The sequence below is a fragment of the Psammomys obesus genome, unplaced genomic scaffold (assembly GCF_907164565.1).
Source record: "Psammomys obesus unplaced genomic scaffold, mPsaObe1.curated_primary_1811, whole genome shotgun sequence".
NCBI lineage: Eukaryota > Metazoa > Chordata > Mammalia > Rodentia > Muridae > Psammomys > Psammomys obesus.
The window spans coordinates 9,294,659-9,315,327 of NW_026586816.1; the positions used below are offsets into that span (position 1 = coordinate 9,294,659).

At 38.3% G+C, this 20,669-nt stretch overlaps 1 protein-coding gene across 6 annotated transcripts in view; it reads right to left on the minus strand.

Annotated features, from left to right (window-relative positions):
• Macrod2 (mono-ADP ribosylhydrolase 2) overlaps positions 1-20,669 on the minus strand; it is a 1,832,027-nt gene that overhangs the window by 1,779,494 nt on the left and 31,864 nt on the right. For 5 of the 6 annotated variants that reach the window (XM_055602643.1, XM_055602644.1, XM_055602642.1 and 2 more), the window contains exon 3: positions 2,773-2,880. In XM_055602643.1, the coding sequence (XP_055458618.1) occupies positions 2,773-2,880 (108 nt within the window). The remainder of the gene's footprint in view (positions 1-2,772; positions 2,881-20,669) is intronic. The other variant, XM_055602641.1, reaches the window with a different exon arrangement.

A 20,669-nucleotide genomic window follows, 5' to 3' on the forward strand; every position in this document is an offset into this window, starting at 1 on the left:
ACATTTAAGAAGGGTTAAGAATAAAGGGGGCCTATCTCAGGGAACATTTAAGAAGGGTTAAGAGAGTTCAACAAGATGTTAACTAAGAAGTGTAAAGTATCAAACCTTCCCATTCAACTATAAAGATCAGTTCTTTCAATACACTAACGTGGTCATGGAAGAACCTTGGCAGTCTGGCAGAAAGTGACAGCGGGACAGCTCTGCCACCTGACTGTGAGCACTGCCTCTTGCTGGAGACGGCTCTGGAGTTTTCTGTCACATTGCCTTGTGTACCTGAAAGCTAACAGCTGTGCCTTTCTGTTCATACCAGGCCAACAAGCTGCACAACAGAGAGCTGCAAATAGAGCCGTTACCTGTACATTTGGTATTTTCTTTCCCATCCACCCAGAAACTACCTGATGAGCCAGCCCTTGTGAGCCCATCCAAATTACATGCATCACAGCCAGAGAGCTAGAAGGTACTGAAGGTGATTCCTATCTTCACATTAAGTCAGCATAGTCATGGACCCTCTGCAACATCTATGAGAAAACTACACATACAAAGAAAGGACAGTGGACGAGAAGCAAAAGAGTGAGCTAATAATGTTTTTTACTAATTAACAATATTTTATGTCAACAAAAATTACTCATAAATATTTTTATTGATTGATTAAACAAATGATTTTTAAAACCAGAGCCAACCTGCCTCACTGTATTGAGTCCTCAGTGCAGAATATGTTATTAGAGATGTGATATTCAACTGCATGAAGTCAGTTTAACACATACACAGTTTGAATAGTTCTTAAAAGCATGAAGTCAAGACATTGCTTTGGGTGGTGAAACAATAAAGAGAGAAAGTACCATTGTGTGCTTCTTGGGGAAGAACATAAGTACACAGCTAACAGAACCCAAGAAAAGTCATTGTTACTGTCAAGTGAACAAAGTAAATGCAATATTATGTTAACAAGAAGAAAAAGAAGCAACTAGAATCATTGGCTAAAAATTTCAAAAACATATTAAAGCATTGGTGGTACTTTTATAAAAACTTTCAAATCTTAAGTATTTTAGAATTAAAGTTTATACATTCATAAAAATTCTGGCATAATAAACCATTGATCAGTTACTAACCACAGGGATATTGAACTAAAACTCTGTGCCTAAGTGTTCATGAGGTATTTTCCAAGACCCTGAATTCTTCACAGGCCCCATATACTAGAGGGAAAAAATAAAAATAAAAAAAAATAAACATCCTGGGCTACATATAAGGAACATCTGAGCCTTTAAGATGACTGAAGGATAGAAATCAAGCCAAAAGAAGACAGCCAGATTGGGTACAGGTGCAACAATCTGCACTCCTTTTTGACAGGAAATGGCATCTCAAAAAGGTGACATAGGCATCAGAGGAGAACAGAAGCAAAGGGCCATTGAAAGAAAACCGTGCCTGACTATGGCAGAACTGGTCCTTTTACAAGGAACTGACATCCATCTCTGAACGGTGAACAAGCTCACTGGCCTGCCAGTCTTCCTGCTAGACCTCAAGAACTCTGCCATGTTCTTCCTCTGTCATCTCCAAGAATTTTCCTGTTGCCCTGTGCAGACTGAGCAAGTCACCTGAGAACTGACTGTGTAAATCACCTTCCCTACACCCTGCACTTCTGGAAAACAACATTCGCTGTGTTCTGAGAGGTGGCTAACTCTAAGCCAGCACTCTTCTTCTCAGCTCACAGAAACCCACAGGTGGCCACCGTAGAGCTTCTGCTGAGTCTGGACCCGTCTACACTCCCATTCTGCTGTCTCAGTCATGCACTCTCTGTCTCCATTTCCCCTTCCAGCTGGTCCAGCCCAGGCGGTAGATTCAATAACCTCAACTCCATCTTCTCTCCTGGTTCTAAACTGCTGTATTTTGAGCCACCATGATTAATGAAAAACCCACCGCTCTAATGGCTCCTCCAGGGAGCCACCTGAATAATGTCTTCATTCAATTCCCCACAGCCACTCCTTCTATAAGCGTTTACATCTTCCAGTAAATGAAAAGTCCTTTTCTGCTTGACCTTTTAGATACTTAAAAGATCCCCTGAGTCAAATAGCTCCTCCACTGCAACTCTCCTCAGCAATCCATGGCCACCATCCCCTTTCCTTGATGAGCCCAGAGGTTAAAGGCTGCCTTCACCTAAGTCTAGACCTACTGTTGTTTGACAATTTCAACCTACAAGGGGATTAGCTTTCTAAAGCACATATCATTTTATTAATATTTACCTGTAGAGAAACACAAATGTTACATCCCTTTTATATATAATTATACAAGAAATATATAGGAGACAAGAACAACATAAATAACATGCTATCATATTTCCTTCAATATTCTAAGAAGAAAATTATACATTAAAACATGCCAGTGAAATGCATTTTATAATAAAAATGAAAACTTACACACAAGTGAGATTTTGAAATCAAAGAAATAATTTCTGCACATTTTTCTTTTGGCTGACATAATCTAACTGAATACTTATGATTTATACAAAAGAAAGGAAAAGCGTGCTGAACCATTGCTTCTCCTTAACTCAAGCATGAAGCCAGTAATCACTTAACTACTGAAATTCGTCCTGAAGAACTTTTTACAACAGTTTTTTTACTCCTCCTATCATCCCATCCTCTTCATTGGATACAGAAAATAAATCCTCAATGTCTTTTACCACGAAGAAAAAGATACAAGGCCTTTCTACACCAAGTCAATATAGGAAATGTTTTAAAATTGTAAAGGCACAGCAAATAAGACAGAAAGCGAACCACTCACCCGCATTGACTATTGCATCCACCTCTAGCAGTGTGATGTCACCTCTGTAGAGAGAAACCTTTTCACTCAAGCTTCTCTTCATCTGTGGTGCTTCCTGCGTATTTTCTTCTGTAACAAAAGAGATACATATTAACAGTAATAGTCCTAATTTAATCAACAACTTTTTGTGTCTATGCGTCTGTGGGTTCATGTTGAGGAGAGCATTGGTGTGTCATGTCATGGTGCAAGTGTAGAGGTCACAGGGCCACCTTAGGCATCTGTCCACACCTTCCACACTGTTTTGAAACAGGGTCCCCTCTCCCTGACGACAGCATCTGCATATTCTTATCTCTGCTTCCATCTTCCCATACGCGCACTGGGCTAATAGGCACTCAGACACATCCGTCTTCCCATAGGTGCCCTGGGCTTATAGGTACTCAGACACATTTGGCTATTGATGCGGGTTCTGGGTGCCAAACTTAGGTCTTCATGTTGGAATGGCAAGAGCTACTACTCACTGAACCTTCTCCCCCAATACTAACCAACTGCTTTCTAAGCACAACACCTATAAGAGCCAGCATGAGTCACAGGGTTACAAAGGAAAATCTCAAATATGTGTAAGTACCAAGGGTGTGAGTTATTCTCTATTTATACTCTACTTTCAGTATAAATGCACTGTCTATACCAGTGGTCAGTTAGGATTTTTGAACAACTTCGGGCAGTATATATGGTCATTAAAAAAAAAATTAACACTATCAATTTCATTATAATATCATTTGAAAAAAGTATGTTCTATTATATTCATAATGAAAAGATATGTGCAACAACAGAGAAAACATATTCCATAGTGAAGGATATCACTTCTACTTTTTCCAGCTATTTAAGGGAATCTTTCAAAACATATTTATTTGACCATTTAATTTCAGCTCTGCTATGTCTAAAAAGATGCCCCACCCTGGGAAGATCTAAATTTGTAAAAATGTTCTTTCCTTACCACATTGGATTTAACTTTTCGCTCTATAAGACAATGTTACTATGCAAGAAAAATAGTGGCACCCAATACACAGAGCCAGCAAGCTGTTATAAAACCTGACACACTGTTATATACTTGAGGTAAATACTACTAATTTGAATTGTCACTTATTTTAAGACAAAGTCAACCTGTTTAACAAAGAAATATGGATAAATGTCTTCAAATACATAAAGACTATATAAAAATAATTTAATCATATTTTAAAACATTTATAAACTCAAATGTAAATATTTATGAAATTGCATGACTTTTATGGAAAATTATAATGCTATCCATTCAATAAAACACTTCCTGATGAGCATGTAATTTTAGTGTATTTGGAAGATAAGAAGTGATAGGCTTTGAAGCACCTAAATTACCTAATTGTCTTTGGGGCTGTCCTAGTGTGGTTCTCTCCTGCTGTGATAAAGACCAGGACTGAAAACAATCACGAAGGTGAAAGGTTTTGTTTCTTGTGCTTACAGCCCACACCAGGAAAGGTCAAGGCAGGAACTTAAAGTAGGATCCTAACGGCCAGGAACTGAAGCAGAGGCCATGATGGAATACTGATGAAGGCTTGCTTTCTCTGGCTTGTTCATCTACTTTTCTTAAACAACTTAGGCTCCCTCTCCGGGAGTGGCACCACCCACAGTGGGCTGGGCCCTCCCACATCAGTCATCAATAAACAAAACGGCCACAAACACATGTCCATAGGTCAATGCAATTAAGATTCCTCACACAGCAAGGCTATGAGTTCTGCATCCTATCATTACTGCTCTTAGGACCTTTAAATTTAAAAATCCTGGTTCCCAGCTAAAGTTTACTGGACTACAATAAATATTACAAAAGGCTCCTAAAATGTCAGAACTCCTATGGGTATTAAATTAGCAAGATATTCATAAAGAAAACAAAATTTATTTGTATTTGGGATGTGACAAAATGGACTTATAAGCTATTCTCTACTTTTAAAACATAGGTCCATAAATTAAGCCCCTGCTTCCACATGGAGTGTTTTGTATGCACTACTATATTTGCCGTGCTACATTAAGTTGCTAGATATTGGCAGGACCTCAGGACACTGATGCTGAACCTCTCCTTCATAAGCAATAGCTTATCAAACCAATGACTGAAACTGCAGGACTCTTAAGTACTGATCAGAGGCATGGAACTTGAGTCCTATCTCCGGCTATTTGAGAAAATATGACATTTTGAGCTGCTCAGAATGGCATAAATTAATAAGCATCTAAATTTGGTTCTAAAAGCCCTACACCTAACAAGATCACTGTGAATCACGAGGTTTTGTGGTTAAAAAAACAATAAAAGATAAAAAAAAAACAACAACAATAACAATAAAGCCCAAGGATGTGTCTATTCCTTCCCTCCTCCCCTCATCCTTGTAAGGAACAATCCAAATGGACTTGTCAATCACCTGGATGGGAAAATGCCCCCAGGAGAAAGTTGTCTATTTAGTGATTTTAAAAACAATCACTGAAATTTGAAAATATAAAATATGCCTAAAGTGATAAATTCTCTAGAGATTGTCATGTTTGCCACTTAAAATACACACTGTCTGACAATTGTCCGCTCTCAGGCCTTGAGAGGATGCACTGCATTACACTGTCCCCTTGGACATTCTCACGCCTTGAGAATGTGCCATCTTCTCCACTACAGTGTCTCTTCAAAAGTATTTAAATGGAGACTACAAAGACCTTATGAAGCTAAGGATGGAGCAAAGAATTCCACAGCAGTGATTTTAAACATGGATGACACTTCTGGCTTAAATGGAGGCTACAGTTTTCCTCTGTTTGAGCCAGTGAAGGAAAGAAGTAAAATAAGAAAACAGACTCAATTCCAATAGAGAAAGAGGAGGGGCTTCAAACATACACAATAGAAGTAATAGAATACCTGAAAGCTACATATAAAAAAACAGAGGGCATAGAAAAGCCAAACACGGTTCCAGCTCACAGCTTCCTGGTCAGGCATCCCTTCAAAGTGGTGAGTCAGGTAAGAGATTCTACTTCACACTTATCAGAGTGGCTAAGATCAAAAACTCAAGTGACAAAACATACTGGTGGTTATGCGGAGCAAGAGGAACACTCCTCCATTGCTGGTGAGAGTACAAACTTGTACAACCATTTTAGAAATCAACTTGGTGGTTTCTCAGAAAATTGAGAATAGTTCTACCTCAAGACCCAGCTATACCACAAGGACCCTTGCTCAACTATGTTCACAGTAGCTTTATTTGTAATAGCCAGAAACTAGAAACAACCCTCAAACAAAGAATGGATAAAATGTGGCACATATTCACAATGTAGTACTACTCGAGTATTTTAAAAGGACATCATGAAATTTGCAGATAAATAGATGGAACAGAAAAGGTTACTCTGAGTGAGGTAACCCGGACTCAGAAAGACACACATGGCATGTACTCACTTTATAAGCCATATGGTACAGGATAACCACGCTACAACCCACAGACCCAAAGAAGCTCAGTAACAAGGAGGGCCAAAGAGAGGATGCTTGACTCTCACTTAGAAAGGAATAAAAATAGTACAGGGGTGGGGATGCAAATGGGAGGTATGGAGAGAAGAAACAGGGTGGGGAGTGGGGGTTGGAACAGGTGGGATAAGTATGGGAGGGCAAAGGGAGAGAGAACTGAGATACAGAACTGGTATTGACGAGTGGGGCAAGGGAAACCTCTCAGGAATCAATGAGGGTGACTCTAGCTAAGACTACTAGCAATAGGGAATATGGAACCTGAAACAACTACCACTTGTAGCCAGGTAAGACATGTAATGGAGGAAAGGGGACACAAACTCACCCACAAAACCTTCAACCCACTGGGCACAATGGCATCTGACTATAAGCCCAGCACTCAATAAGGCAGAGGCAGGCAGATCTCTGAGTATGAGGTCAATCTGGTCTACTAAAGCAAGTCCAAGACAGGCAAGGCTACATAGAGAAACCCTGTCTCAAATTAAAAAAAAAAAAAAAAACACTTGACCCTGCCTATAAGACGTATAGAGATAAAGATGGAGCAGAAATTGAGGGAAGGGCCAACCAATGACTGGCCCAACCTTAAACCCATGCCATGAGAGTGAGCCCACCCCTGACACTATTAATGATATTTTGCTATACAGGATAATGATATATAATATGATGATATTTGCTAAACAGGAGCCTAGCACAATTGTCATCTGAGAGGTTTTACCCAGAAGCTGATGGGAAGAGATGCAGCGACCCACAGCCAAATGTTAGGCAGAATTCAAGGCTCACAGAGACTTAAATGTAACAGAAATGCAGCTTGGTCTTCACATGGGATCCCTAACAGCAGGAGCAGGGCTGTCTCTAACTCTGTTGCCTGCCTTCGGATCCCTTTCCCCAAACAGGACTGCTTTGTCTAGCCTCAATAGGAGAAGATGCACCTACTCCTATTCCAACTTGATATGCCAAGGAGGGCCACTATCCATGGGAGACCTCTCTGTCTCTGAGGAGAAAGGGAGGCCATGATGGGGGAAGGAATGGGAGAGGGAGAGGCTGGGAGAAGAGGGAGGGAAAGCTGTGATTGGGATGTAAAGTAAATAAATACATGGGATCACTTATAAATCCCTTTATTCCAACAGCCCAGGCTTTCCCTAACTTTGCCATCGAGCAAATAGATATCCTAATTTGTCAAACAAATTATTGTTTTGAGAGCCATTTAATCATTTCCCATTTTATCATAAAAATAATATATAAATGTTTTCACACATAAAACCTTAAGTGCATCACTTATTGTTTCTTTGGTTTCAACTAATATAGAATTTTTGAGACACATGCAGCCTATTACACTAGAAGTAATGCAGACTGCAAAACCATTCTGCTTTATTTAAATAGGAGTGAGGGGAGAAATATAGAAACTTAGCCTACGACAGTAAGAAGTGAGGAAGTGATCATTTGCTGAGATGATTACAGAAAGGGTATCGCCTGAAGGTACCATCAGATTATGGCTGATATTTTAGATGTCACAGCTCTATAGATTCTGTATCTTCCTCAACTCTTCCAATTAGTTATCTCCTGATTTTGAACAATTTAAATTCTCCTAACTCATATCCAACTGAGTATCAAAATCCTACCAAATTATTCCAAAATATCTCAAATTCATCCTCTCTTCTTAAATCGTAACATAAAAATTAATTAAACCAAAGATAAAATACCCAGGCTTTCACCTGTCTTGTTTATCTTATTTTTATGATTTATTCATCACCCTGCTCTCAAAGACCAGCCTCTAAAGTTTCCACATGTTTGCAAATGTTCTCATCCTATTACAAACTCCTATTTATCTTTTAGGAATACTGAAAATATGGGCATTTGTGAATTCTCCATTGTTTACAAATGATTCTCAGTCTTGGAGAGGAGCTCTTTCAGGCTAGATGCTTGGATTCTCCATAACTGACTTCTTCCAGATCTGTAGCACAATTATTGGTACACAGTAAATATTCATTTGCTGAAAGAAGCCAAGGAAAAATGAATGCAGCATGGGGTAAAATAACAAAATAAATGGATAAATATAAAAGAAATTTTCAAGTTAATCACTTAAAATATTTTAGTGAATAATACAGTTGTACAGCAAATTAATCAAAGTTCCTATACAGAAATGGTAACAGTATAGACAAGGTATTTTAATTTTCTGCTTTAAAAATCACTAAACCTAAAGCTTCTATCTCTTGTTCTGTAATCTTTAAGATAGTTCCACCAACTGGGTATTCCAAAGAACCAGACAGAATCCCTTTGGAGGACTCAAGGGATCTTACATTCTGATGATTCTTCAACATACTAGAAAGGACCACTATTCTGAATTACTAGGCTACATCTCAAATCACTGACATAATTTTAAAAATGGTTAGAACTCCAACAGCACATGTTCATTCATAAAAAATAAAAGTTAGGAGGGAAGGGTTTATGGGGGGATACAAAGTGAATAAAGTGTAATTAGTAAAAGTTAAAAAATAAATAAATAAAAATAAAAGTTGCTGGACTTGGTGGTGAATGCCCATAATCTCAGAACTCAGGAAGGTGGCTGCAAGTTCAAAGCCAGCAGGCTCTACAAACAGAGAGCCAGGGAGAGCCAGGCAAGCCAAGGCAGGCCTGTGTAGTAAGATTTTGTCTAAACCAAACAAAAAGATCCACACAAAGTTAAAACTATTAACTAAATGACTCAAAAGTATCTTCTTGAACTTCTGTACATTATCACAAACAAGGACTGGAAGGAGATGGAGGGGGCTACAGCTGGGATACAAAGTGAATAAATGGTAAACTATAAATAGAGATAACACTGTTATCAAGTAGATTAAAGACTAAGATAGAGGAAATCAGAGTCTAGACAACACTGTAAAAAAGATCCAGGTACTAACTTCACGTGGAGCATTTCCATCACAGAGTAATTTCTATTCTGTCTGAAGTCCTTAACCAACTTGTCTTTTTATTAAAGCAAATTAGTCTTACGCCATAGTACAGCTTTCCACTGCTCTTGGGAAGTCTAAGCTTATTATATCATATAAGATCCTACACAATCCTACCCAAGTTCTTACCTCTTTGTTCCAACCCAAAATGAAACCTGGCCCTGGGTTCTCTGATATCCATGAGTATCTATTATCAAATTCCACATTGTTAAATGTCAGCACTTCAGAAAGCATTCCATTACTTTCCTACCTATATAGTGTCATCTCCTCATGCTATCACATAATTCATTTTATTTTCTTCATAGCACTTAGCAGTCTGATATAGTTTGTCCTTCTGATCCCCTGTTCTAGGTAAGATGTAAGTGCTATGAAAACAAAAAACATGACCTGTTTTGATCATTATATATATATATATATATATATATATATATATATATATATATATATATATATATATAAAGCAGGCAAGCTAGTGGTGCAGACCTTCATAAACCCCAAGTGCTAAAAAGGCTAAGGGGGCTTGTCTTTGAAAATTAGTCAAAGACAAGAGCGATTTAGTTAGATTGCCATCTCAGAATAAAAACCAAATAAATGTCTGCGATTATACCTCAATCCAGAGCACTGGCCTAGAATATATAAGGCTTTACATTCAATCCCTAGGATAACAAAATAAAAGAAGGGAGAGAAATTCGGTGCACGTTAAATAGTCACTGTTTCATAGATGGAGTTTTTGGAGCTGGCATGTCTCCATGGTGAAGTTCTTCAAGCTCAAGAGTAGGAACCTGACTACAGACCCTCAGCAGTTATGTGAAAAGTGAACATGGCAGGTAGTTCCTGTAACTGTAACACTAGGAAACAGACACAGGAGGAACCCTGAAGCTCACTGGCCAGCCAGCTATGTCAAATCTGTATGTTCCATGTTGGTGAGAAACCATGACTCAAAAACATATGGTGATGCAGGAAGACCTCTGGCCTCCACATGAACACATGTAGATGTGCACATGCACATGAAGATATCCACCCCAGAAAAGATGAACTTGCTACTTAACCAGGACATTGGATACCCTCAAGCCGGGACTCCTCTTCACTCAGCTTTCCTATTCTCCAACTCTCAGAGTAAATGGTACTACTTCAGTGTTTCTCTGACCAACATAAGATAGCAACAATTCCAACTGCTACCAGCCATTCTCTATCACTCCATCTAATTATCTGACTTATTCTCTTCTGATTATCCTTCAAAATACAAAATTTACTATTTATTAGCCACCTTCCCCCAAACATAAAGCTTGCTAAGATAGGCTTTCTTTCTTTCTTTCTTTCTTTCTTTCTTTCTTTCTTTCTTTCTTTCTTTCTTTCTACTATTCAGTAGATATTCAATAAAGTTTTGAGTAAATTAATATATGTAAACATGGTCACAAAAGTGAGAATAAGTCTACAACTAACTCCTCCTTTTCTTCCTCCTCTTAAAAGCAACCATGATTAACTTTTGAATTAAGTAAAATGCAAAAATTAGCAGTAAAGTTTACCCTGAATCATGAACAACATCAATAAAAAAAGTGAAGAGGAAGAACAGAGAAATTAAATCTTTTCAACTTCACCCCGTACTTTTTTTTAGAGCTTAATTTGTTCTTAATATTGATAAGTAAAAAACATGTTTAAGTATATGGAAATTTTCAAAGGCAAATTTCAGTAAGATTAAAAATAAAGTGTGCACCCACCCACATATACATACCATGCACACACATACATAATAAGTTTTAAAATAAATTTTAAATAAAATGAGCATAGGATATACATACATATAAAAAGAATATATCCTGCATAATAATAGAAACAAAGCATTAAAACTTAGGTGTAAAAACAATTATGCAACAAATGAAGATGACTCAAACTCTTCAAAGCCTAGTAAATGAGTTTTAAAAGTAGCAATAAAGAAAGCAGTAAAATATTTAAAGATATTACCAGCAAATAAAAAATTTAAAATAGCAGTTGAAGGAAATAAAATACAATGATTTGTGTAGTTTTCATTTAATGCTTGTGGGGAGAGGAGGAGCTGTTTGTAAAATACCCTGCAACTCCAGCAGGACAGTGCTGGGACTGGCTGTGAGGTTGGCAGAGAACTTTATTATTTAACACCTATAGTAGCAATAAAAGTAGAGCTGCACTGTACTGAATTTCAATTGCTAGTTTGATTGTCTTCTCACTAAATAAACATCTTGTTTTCTATTAGCTTTTTTTACAGAATCATAACATATGTACGGAAGAGTCAAAAGGCCATGAACCACTCCCTCAAATATCTCCAAGTCAATGTATATATGCAGCCAATACTCTTGTTAACAAATACATCACTACCACCCAAAGATGGATTGTTTTGTTGTTTCTTTGTTGTTTTTCAAGACAGGGTTTCTCTGTGTGGCCTTGGCTGTCCTAGATCTCCCTTCATAGACCAGGCTGGCCTTGAACTCACAGCGATCCACCTGCCTCTGCCTCCCGAGTGCTAGGATTAAAGGCGTGCACCACTACCACTTTTTTTACTTTATTATTTTGTGTGTATGGCTGTTTTGCCTGCATGTACGTTTGTGCCCCACTTGCAAGCAATGCCCTCCAAGGTAGAAGAGGACATCAGATTCCCTGGAAGTGTTATAGCAAGTCTTTAGCTGCTTTTCAGATGCTAGGAATCAAACACAGGTCCTCTGGAAAAACAGCCAGTGCTCTTTTTTTTAGTTTTTTAGTTTTTATTTTTTTCTTCACAATTTATTCATTATATATCCCATTTGAAGCCCCCTCCCTCAACTCCTCCTCATCCCTTTCCCCTAGTCCACTGAAAAGGGAGAGTTCTCCACTATTGCCATCTGCCCATAGCTTGTTAAGTCTCATCAGAACTGCCTGGATCCTCTTCCTCCGTGGCCTGGCAAGGCTGCATCATCAGGGACAAGTGATCAGAGAGCAGTCAATTGAGTTCATGATAGAGGCAGTCCCTCCTCCCCTCACTCAGAGATCCACAAAGAGACTGAGCTGCCAATCAGCCACATCTGAGCAGGGGGTCTAGGTCCTCTCTCTTAACCACTGAGCAATTGCTCTTGGATTCCTTTCACATAGCTGGGATGCCTTGTCTGCCCTCAATGGAAAAAGATGCACCTAGTCCTGCTGCAACCTGATGTACCAGGGTAGGTTAGTACCCATGGAGGGCCTTCCCTTCTCTGAGGATAAAGGGATAAGGAGATAAGGGATGGAGGATAGAGGTGGGTAGGTGGGTCTGGAAGGAGTGAGAAGAGCTATGATCAGGCTGTAAAGTGACTATATATATATATATGAGAGAGAAACACATCATTAAACATAAAAGACTTCCTTTCCCACAGAAGTAACCACTGTACTGAGGTCTCATCCATTTTTTTCTGCTTTTGAATTGCATATGCATAAAATAATATACAACACGCTCTTTCATGTTGGCTTACGTTAATCAACAGAATGTTTGCATAACTTCTTTGCTGCTACATACAGCTATAATTTGTGTTTTATTGCTGTTCTCATTGCTATCTAGTATTGGCTGGAACATACAATCTATCCATTTTAGTACTGATGGATGTTTTACTACCAGTGGACATTTCTCCAGGTTTTTCTTAATAAAAACGATGAGAGTACTATACTTCTTACTTACTGTTTATCTCTCAATTCTTACTGAAATGGCTGGACATATGCACTACACAAAAATAAGCTTTATGAAGACACTGCTATGTAATTTTCAGAAATGATTTTCCCAATTTACATTCTCAGCAGCAGAACACAAGTTTCATTGTCCTTTGTATTTTACTAGAACACATTATTTTTCATCTTCTTATTTTTAACCATTCTACTTATTGTTAGTGTTGTAAGATTCCCTTACAGCATTAACCTAGTGACTAGGAATTTTTAGCACTTTTATTAGTCACATATATTATTTTTCTTACTGCTGTAATCAAACACTCAGCAAGAAACAACTTAGGAAGGGTTTCTTTTGCACCCTGCTTTCAGGGTGCCCATTAGAGTGAGGAAGTCATGGAAGCAGAAGCTCACGTGTCCACAGGCAGGAGACCCCTAAATAGGAATGCTGGTGCTCAGCTCACTCTCTGCTCTGTCCTTTTTTATTGAGCCAGGGACACCAGCGCGTGACTGGTGCGACCCTCATTCAGGGTAGGTTTTCCCTCCACAGTTAAACTACACAGCCACAGCCCTAGATGTCTAAGTCTACTCCAGCTGACGATGGAAGGTATCCACTTTTATTAAATATTTGTTCTCCTTCTCATTTTTTGGCTGGGGTTTCTGTCTTTATCAAATTGATTAATATGTATTTGCACAATACAAAATTATTTGTCAAGTATGTGCACTGCAAGTGCCCTTTGGTTTGTCATCTTTTGTTGAAGCACTCTATAACACATACTCTTATAAATGTGCAAAGGTTAGAAACCCTTTCCTTAACGCCACTGAAGGTTGTTTAGTTTTGTTTTCTGTTGTGTTCAGGGAATACTTTAAAGCAGACTTGTATCGTCATGTGTGTATTTCCTTCCAGTGGAGTGAGTCTAAATCCAATCACAAAAGCAGTTAGTTACCCCCAAATAGTCATGTCACTATCACAGCAGTGAGCATCCCTTGCCTGGAAGGAAAGTATTTGTGAGTTTTCTCTCCTGGCAGCTTGAGTAGCACCTTCTGGCACTGTGAATACTAGCTAGCAGACAGGAAGCTTTGTTTAGTTCCACCTTGGTTTCTCAGTAATCAAAATGCATAGTGTCTTACTACCTAGCTCTATAGGCAACCAAGAATAATGGCAACAGTAGCTATCCTTTTAGGGGCCTCTGTTACCTCTCTGGCCAATAAAGCCCACACCTGGCACTAAAGTTCTTGTTTAGTAACCTGTGTCTTCTGGAAGCAGCATTTTCTAGCCATAAGTAGAAAGCTCTTCTTGTTGTATACCTTTTGAGATAGATATATCTATGTTTATAAAGGAGCAGCTTTACATTTGGCTTTATCACAAATCCTTATTGTTTGTTAACCCTCTCCCAGCCTCACTCACCTCATTCCTTGAACCAACATGGTTTAAGTCTTTTAACACCTATTATCCCCATCTACCCCCAACACACACACACATTCGTACCCTCTGTGCTTTACTGTATCTTCATTAGTTGCTCACCTTCCCTTTCTTGCTTTCTGGCCTCTACACTGACTTAAGTTTAAATACGGAACTCAATATTCAAAGCTAGGACCTACATATAAGGAAGAACAGTGTCTTTCTGTGCCTGGTTTACCTGAATTAGTACAGTATTTTCCAGTTGCATTCATAGTTTAGTTCTGTAAGCTGACTGGAATTCTACTTCTTACACGTATCTCATTTTTCATTATCATTCACCAGATGGTGGTAGACTGATATCACTTCCTAGCCACCGTGAACAAACTCCTGCTGCACATGGATATGCTGGTATATCTACCGTGGAACATAAATTCCTCCAAGTATATTTCCCAGGAGTGGTGGCTGGATCATATATAAATTCTATATTTAGCTTTTTGAAAAACCACCATACTGAGATCCATAGGGACTATATCCTTCTATACCAACACTGAATATGTGTTCCCCTTTCCACACAACCTCATCAGCATCTGCTATTTTTTTTTTAAAATAACCATTCTGATTGAAGGGCTACAGTACATATCTGATATTATAAACCTTATCAAAAGCATATGGTAGGAGTGAGAATAGGTCCAAGTGGAAGAATACACCATCATTTCCTTGAGGAAATTTATCAAGCTGCCTTCTACATATTTAGATATCCATAGATAAGTGCAATTCTCAGGAAAAGGCAGGAGTAATGGTTAGTGAAAGGTTCCTATCTGGTCGAAGCAGAGAAAGTGGTTGATAAGTGCTCAACATTAAATAGGACAGACATCAACACCACTCCTCCATTCAAGGATGAAGGAGCATCACACAAAAGAGGGGAGAAAAACATTATGAGCCAGAGGATGGGAAAGGCTGTTCTGAAATGCTACCATCCAGATGTGACTCTGCCATTGCAACCGTGAAACCGTGAGCACAAAGTGGCTATGGATACTCACACAGACTCTCCAACTTTCCACCGAGCCTATAGGAGGTGACCATGAAGCTCCACCCCTTCCTGAAGAGCTAATGACTGTTACTTGGTGCTGGGTAAGAGGGAGTGGTTTTTCTCTAATGGTATAGCCACTGAGGACTCAGTGAGAAGGGGTCAAGAGGGAAAGGAAGCGGGTAACAGAAGGTAAGAAGGGAGGTTGAAAATTTTATAATACGTTATGTATATGAACATGTCGAAAATACAGAAAAGGTTATACAATTTTGAAAAGCAATATCAAGATATATATGCATGACCTAGGGACATAGAGAAAAATTGTAAGACTATAGAAGTAAAAAGACTTAATTAAAAAAAAAAAAAAAAAAAAAAAAAAAAAACACTTTCTTTGCGTCCTTTCTTCAGGGAAAATGCCCAAAGGGATTCCAGTGCTCTCCTCACTAACTCATTCTCAGAGAGCTCTAAAAATGGAAGAAATCAGCCTACTTGCAGACAAGGAAGGTATCTAGAGGCTTCATTATTTTACTTTTCACATTTAAATTTTCAGTAATTGTGCACAGTGGGAAACAAGGTCAAGTTTCTTCTCCCCCTGGTTTGGATAACCAAAGACCTGCAAGATTTATTGAAAAGGGTTATTGTTGGTTAACAAAAATAAAACCCATTATGAAGGTATCAATGATGAACTTTTAAGAATCAAATAATGTATAACTAAAACGTGAGGAACTGAGAAAATGATAAGCAGTTATGCATAACTTTGGTATAATGCTAAGGGTCTGTTCACTATAGCTAGGAAATGAAACTAGCCTAGATATCCACCATCTGATGAATGAGAATGAGATACTTATAAGTAATGGAATTCTAGTTGAAGCAGTCATAAATGAAGTATATCTGAGTTGATACATACACATCACCTTATACCCCACAGAGAATGCACCTTGTTCCTCAGTGCCTCGGAAACATTTTAAATACTGCTTAAAATGTATCAAAAGAAAAACTCTTGAAAAAAATCACACATGCTTTATTCTTCATTTCACAATTTTAAAATACCCTAAATAATTTTAGATAGTTTTATTTGTTTTTGTTGTGAATATACGTGTATGTATTATACGTGTGCGCACACAGAGAGAAGCCTGAGGTCAACATCGAACGCTGTTCTTCTGCAGCTCTTAACCTTATTTCTTGAGGCAGTCTCTCAGAGAGCCCAGAACTCTTGGCTCGACCGACTGGCCATGTCGCCGTGCCTGGCTCTTATATAGATGCCTAGCGTTCAAACTCAGGTCTTCCCATTTGTGCTTCAAGCACTTTACCAGCTGAGCCAGACCCCTAAGTTCCTTTTAGATAGAGGAAATTACATACATTACAGATCCATTTTATTGAAAACAAAATAACAACAAGGTTTATCTTTATAGGCATAAAATAGTTTTTAGTCAAAGTTGCACTAGGAAGCAGACAGAAAACTTAACATACACATACAGACACACACATACACAGAGGGTGGGAGGAAAAAGAGAGAGAAAACTAAATTATCAGAAAAACCTGGAATAAACAAATTAATTTATTCAGTTAAAGAGTAGGAAAATAACAATTTGAAACAAACCAAAAGACTTAAAAAAAACATATATACATATTTCCAATCTAATTAAAGCTTTGAAAAGAAAAATTCTAAAACATAAAATTGACAATGATAAACAGACGTTATTCACCTATGGAGGAGAATGATATTATAAGAAAACTCTACACTCAATGGGTACATTTTTTAAACTGAAAAGGTGATAATTATTAAGGAGTGCAAGGCTTATACAACAAAGTGTGACAATCTATGATTAATTTCAGTTTTTGTTCCAAAGCTCATAATATCTCCATAATGTAACTCAATAATAAAAACCATGGTATAAAAAAACAAAAGTTCATAAGGAAAAAACTCAATACAGGCTAAAGCAAAGAAGTAGTGAAACAAGAGATAGGGCCACTTGTCAGGAGTATGCATGTTGGAAAACTGTCACTAGAGGGCGGCATTGCAAAGAGTATGAAGAAGTTGCTCAAGGAGGCGGCAGCAGAGAACTTCAACAGTGTTTACACTCCTTGTTGTAGGTCGCAAAACAAAGTGTGTTCCTGCGGTTGAATAACTTTAGGGCCTGTTTAAAACACGACTTCATAATCAGGCAAGAAAATCAATGTCCACGTTTCTTTTTTAATGCAAAATGTAAAAATAATTTCAAAAAGTTTCAAAACACAACTGTCAAGATTGAAAATGAGAAAGAAATATAATATAGTTTAAACTACAGTATTTTATATTACTAGCTTTGGTATATAGAATGCTTAATATTTTAAATGATCACATATACCTTTGTATTTTTATGATATATATGTATATGTATATAAATACATATCAGTAATAAAAATATAGTATCCCATAAAGACTATTTTCTGTGCCTATAAATGGATTGCTCAGTCAGGACACCAAGCACTGAGAAAACACCTTTAATGGATGATAAAGGCATGAATGACTTCTTCTCAAAGGATCCCATTGCCTGAACTGTCCCAACTCAGTTTTCTGGCTTCTTTGAAACTACTCTTGACAAATGTACTAGAGCCACATTTGAAGGACTGCTCTTCATAAAATTTCTCACTGACATCTAAGGAAGGTAAATAGTCTTTGGTCAAACACCAATTTACTGACTGATTTCTTCTGCCATCAACAGTTCCTTCCGTCCCTTTCAGTGGCCATTCTCAAAACTTAGTGTTCCTTCCATTCTATCTTTGTCTTCTAGAAACATTTTTTTTCCTAGAAAAAAAAAATTCACCCCTGACTTCCTAAAGGGCTTTCTGTATATCAGTTTCTACAAAGCTTCTTATCCTGCTCGTTAGCTGGCTGTATTTCTTCATTCTATGACTATCTCAGTCTAGCATGGCTAAACCTAACTCTTCACTTTTCCTCAAAAGCATATGACCACGCCTAACCCTCCTTGCTATTAGTAGGTAATGCTCAATCTGATATAAATGATAGTTTATTTTTTTCTTCTGGTACTAGAGCAACTGCCTCGGTTTGACCAGTTTCCAGTATCACTGGTATTGTTAGTAAGACACAGATATCCAAATTTTCAAGTGTGAATTTCTTGGCGTGAGAGAACAGTGCTTCGTGTCCTTTCTCCCTCCAAGCATCAGAGTACTGCCACATCCCAATCCTACACTCATCTTACCTTCTGGATATCTCAAGAAAACTGAGGCTGATTCCTTATTTGGGCTTTCCTGAGCTTAAGTCTTAAATTTTGCCCCTCCAATTCCTCCTCTAATCCTAATAATGTTCCCTTTCAAATGCAAAATGCAAAGCTAACCACTTCTCGAGACCCCTGTTATCTCTAAGATAAGGGTTACCCAAGGCCAAGAGCACTTCTTATGACTACACCACCCTGCTTGTTGTGCAGACTCCTCGTCCGACACCAGTCTTCTATGAGCTGTTACTGTTAACAATGTGGACTTGGCAGGCAGTATCCTGCAGTGCTGGAATGCCCACTTCTCCCCACCCCCTTAACTGCCTACCCATGAGTTCTTCCCCCTCTGCATCTACTCTAACTTTTCCTGGCAGTCTGTAGGCATCATCCCTTGAAAGCTTTTATCACTAGGGGAATCACTCCTTACAGACATCCTCCATGAGAAATACCATCTTACCTTCTACTATGCTGAACATGAGCATATTGAGTTTATGAAGGGGTAGGCTCTCAGTAAATGATGAAAGGAGCTTACCTAACGATTTCCCAATGGACATGACAACTTAGTCATTTGGAACAGTCTTGTACATATCATTCCTTATGACCCTCCAAAGGAAAGAAAGAAAAAGAAGGAAGGAAGGAAGGAAGGAAGGAAGGAAGGGAGGGAGGGAGGGAGGGAGGGAGGGAGGGAGGGAGGGAGGGAGGGAAAGAAAGAAAGAAAGAAAGAAAGAAAGAAAGAAAGAAAGAAAGAAAGAAAGAAAGAGCAAGCTACCTTCTTGTCCTGAACTCAATGAACTTTACCTACCAGTAAAACAAGTCACAAACCTGAGAAACAATAAATGACTTCCCTTCCATCAGGGGCCCTCAGGGAGGATCTTTCCCACCTTTTTCACCTTCTGGTGGTTGCAAATGTCTCTTGGCTTGTGGCCAGGATACCCCATGTTCCACCCTGCTCCTTTCTCTTCCCGTGTTTCTCACCGTAACTCTGGTCATTGACTTAATCCAAATGTTCTCTTTGACTCAGTCCTTTGGCTAAGTTAGATCACCACAGCTCTGGAAATTAGAAATTGGACATGTCATTTCAGGGACCAATACCCGGCCACTGCCAATAACACTCTGAATATTCCACAGAGAGGCATCCAGTACCAGCATGGATTCCAGTGACAGGTCAAGGTGTTGTGACAGATGTAATGAAATTGTTCCTAGAGCCTGAAAACTCCATTAAGTGAAGGTTTGTTGACTCCCCAAATGCACAGCCATCCCGGCCAAGTGGGTAGGTGATGATCTCGGGGATAGCGAAGCCAACAACAACCTTGACAGAATAAACTACTGTTTTCTAGCTATGGGCAGGTCCGTATCTGCTTAGAATCAATAAAAAGACACAGGGGTGTTTTTTTTTGTTTTTTTTTTTTTTGCCTTTATAGTACTAATAAAAGTCAGAATAAGTAAACATGGGAAGCTAAACCTAAAAATTCTATTTCAAGAAATAAGCTGATGGGAACTGGCAATTTTACTTGAAGAAAGCTTAATAATTTAACTAGAAAGCATTTACCAAATGGAATATTCACCTTGAGCTATTTCTGGAAAATGAAAATTCATCATACAAAAAAAAATCTTTTGACAAGACTTTTTTATACAAGTTTCAAGGTAGGAGGACTGCTGTCTTGGGTAACTTAAATGCCTAATAGTGTGTGCACTTGTGGGGGTGGGATGAGAATGGGAGGTTAAAGTCTTTAGAACTATAAGTGAACCATTTTGACAGAGAAAGATCTGTACAACCACCAAGGAGTAATTTGGAAACTAATCTCTGCATATGAAAATTAAAAAGAACAGTATTCAAAGATGAAGTCATTCTATCAACAAGAGTCAAATAAACTCTACCTGAAGATGGCAGATGATGGCAATGAAGGTGAGCACTAAGAGTTTAACAAGCTGTTGTGGAAAAGCAGATTTGTAGTTATTATAATTTTACTAAATCAAATCCTTTTTCCTAGTTTCAGGGTAAGACATGACTGGATATCAGAGTAAAACATTTAGCATTTATGAAACTGCTTGCTTTCCCTTTTTTTAACACCTTTGATGAAATGTAATTTGTAATTGTTACTTCTTTTATAGCACTAGCAGTGTGCCCAAAGTCTCACAAGCCTGAAAAGTACCTTACCACTGACCTATTCTGCACTAAATA